The following is a 1513-nucleotide window of genomic DNA, read 5'->3' as shown; positions in this document are numbered from 1 at the left end:
CACCTCAATACAATTCGCATCAGCCAGGGAGTTCTCTCGAGAACACCTTGCAATCTTTCATGGAGGTGCAGAGTAAGACGAATCAAAAGTTTGAATCACTGTTCACGCAAATGGTGGAGGAAAGTAAAGAAATGAAAAGTCAAATCACGAAGCTGACTGGAGCTTTGGTTGTTCAAGAACGCGACAGGTTCCCTTCACAAGCCCAGTCAAACCCAAAGGGTCAACATATGGCGCAAACCTCATGTCTTGATAATCAAAATGTTAAGGAGGTGAATGCCATCAGTACTCGTAGTGGTAAGATTATGGAAGAACCATCAACAAATGCCACCGCTTCGAGTAGTAAGGAAGTTGTCCCTGAGAAAGATGAGCCAACAAATATTTCGGTAAAGGTGCCTTTTCCCCAAGCTCTGCGTCCAATTGGGAAAGTACCGGAACACCAAAATGAGATCCTAGAGCACTTGACTCAAGTGAAGATTAATCTTCCTTTGCTTCATGTTATCAAGCAAGTGCCTGCTTATGCTAAGGTTATCAAGGATCTGTGCACTATCAAAAGGAAGCACCATGTCAAGAAGACAACATTCTTGACAGAACAAGTAAGCGCGGTGATCGACCAGAAAACACCGCTCAAGTACAAGGATCCCGGTTGTCCCACAATTTCCTGTCAGATTGGGACACATGAGTTCAGCCAAGCTTTGCTTGATTTAGGAGCGAGTGTTAACCTCATGCCATACTCTGTCTACTCGCAACTTGGTCTTGGAGAAATTAAGCCCACATCTGTGGTTCTGCAGCTGGCTGATCGATCGATCAAGAAGCCTCAGGGGATAGTTGAGGATGTTTTGGTTCAAGTTGATAAGTTCTATTACCCCATTGACTTTCTAGTCTTGGATACTCAATCCATGGTGAGTATGGAGTCCAAGATTCCCATCATCCTCGGAAGACCCTTCCTTGCTACAGCCAATGCTCTCATCAACTGTAGGAATGGTCTGATGAAGATATCCTTTGGGAACATGACTTTGGAGGTGAATGTTTTTCACATTGCAAAGCAACCACGTGATAATGACGAGTGCCACCAAACATTTCTAATTGACACACTCGTCTCAGAGGAGGTTCAATTGTGTAGCAATTCTGATGATCTTGACGATTTCCTCCGCATTTCTGAATCTGAGAGTTCCGGTCCTTGTGAGTTGGCCAACAATGTCACCATTTTCAAAGACTCACAAGGCAGAGGAACCAAGTTTTGGCAACCACGCTTTGAAGAGCTACCTAGAGAAAAAGAAAAACCAAAACCATCCATCGAAGAAACCCCAAACCTCAAGCTGGCTCAACTGCTTGAGAATCTAAAACATGTCTTCCTGGGAGCTGGTGATACCTTTCCTGTCATCATTTCATCTAAACATGATGCATTTCAAGAGCAGTGGTTAGTTGACATGCTGCATGAACACAAATCGGCATTAGGTTGGACGATTACTGACATTAAGGGTATTAGCCCCTTAATTTGCTCTCATCACATCAA

The 1513-nt window shown here is 43.9% G+C and overlaps 1 protein-coding gene across 1 annotated transcript in view; it reads left to right on the top strand.

Annotated features, from left to right (window-relative positions):
- Positions 1-110: 110 nt before the first annotated feature.
- LOC112095341 overlaps positions 111-1513 on the top strand; it is an 11279-nt gene continuing 9876 nt past the window's right edge. The window contains exon 1 of the mRNA XM_024177126.1: positions 111-1417. Within this exon, the coding sequence (XP_024032894.1) occupies positions 111-1417 (1307 nt within the window). The remainder of the gene's footprint in view (positions 1418-1513) is intronic.

This window comes from Morus notabilis, unplaced genomic scaffold (assembly GCF_000414095.1).
Source record: "Morus notabilis unplaced genomic scaffold, ASM41409v2 Scaffold184, whole genome shotgun sequence".
Classification (NCBI taxonomy): Eukaryota; Viridiplantae; Streptophyta; class Magnoliopsida; order Rosales; family Moraceae; genus Morus; species Morus notabilis.
This window is presented reverse-complemented; position numbering and strand designations above follow the sequence as displayed.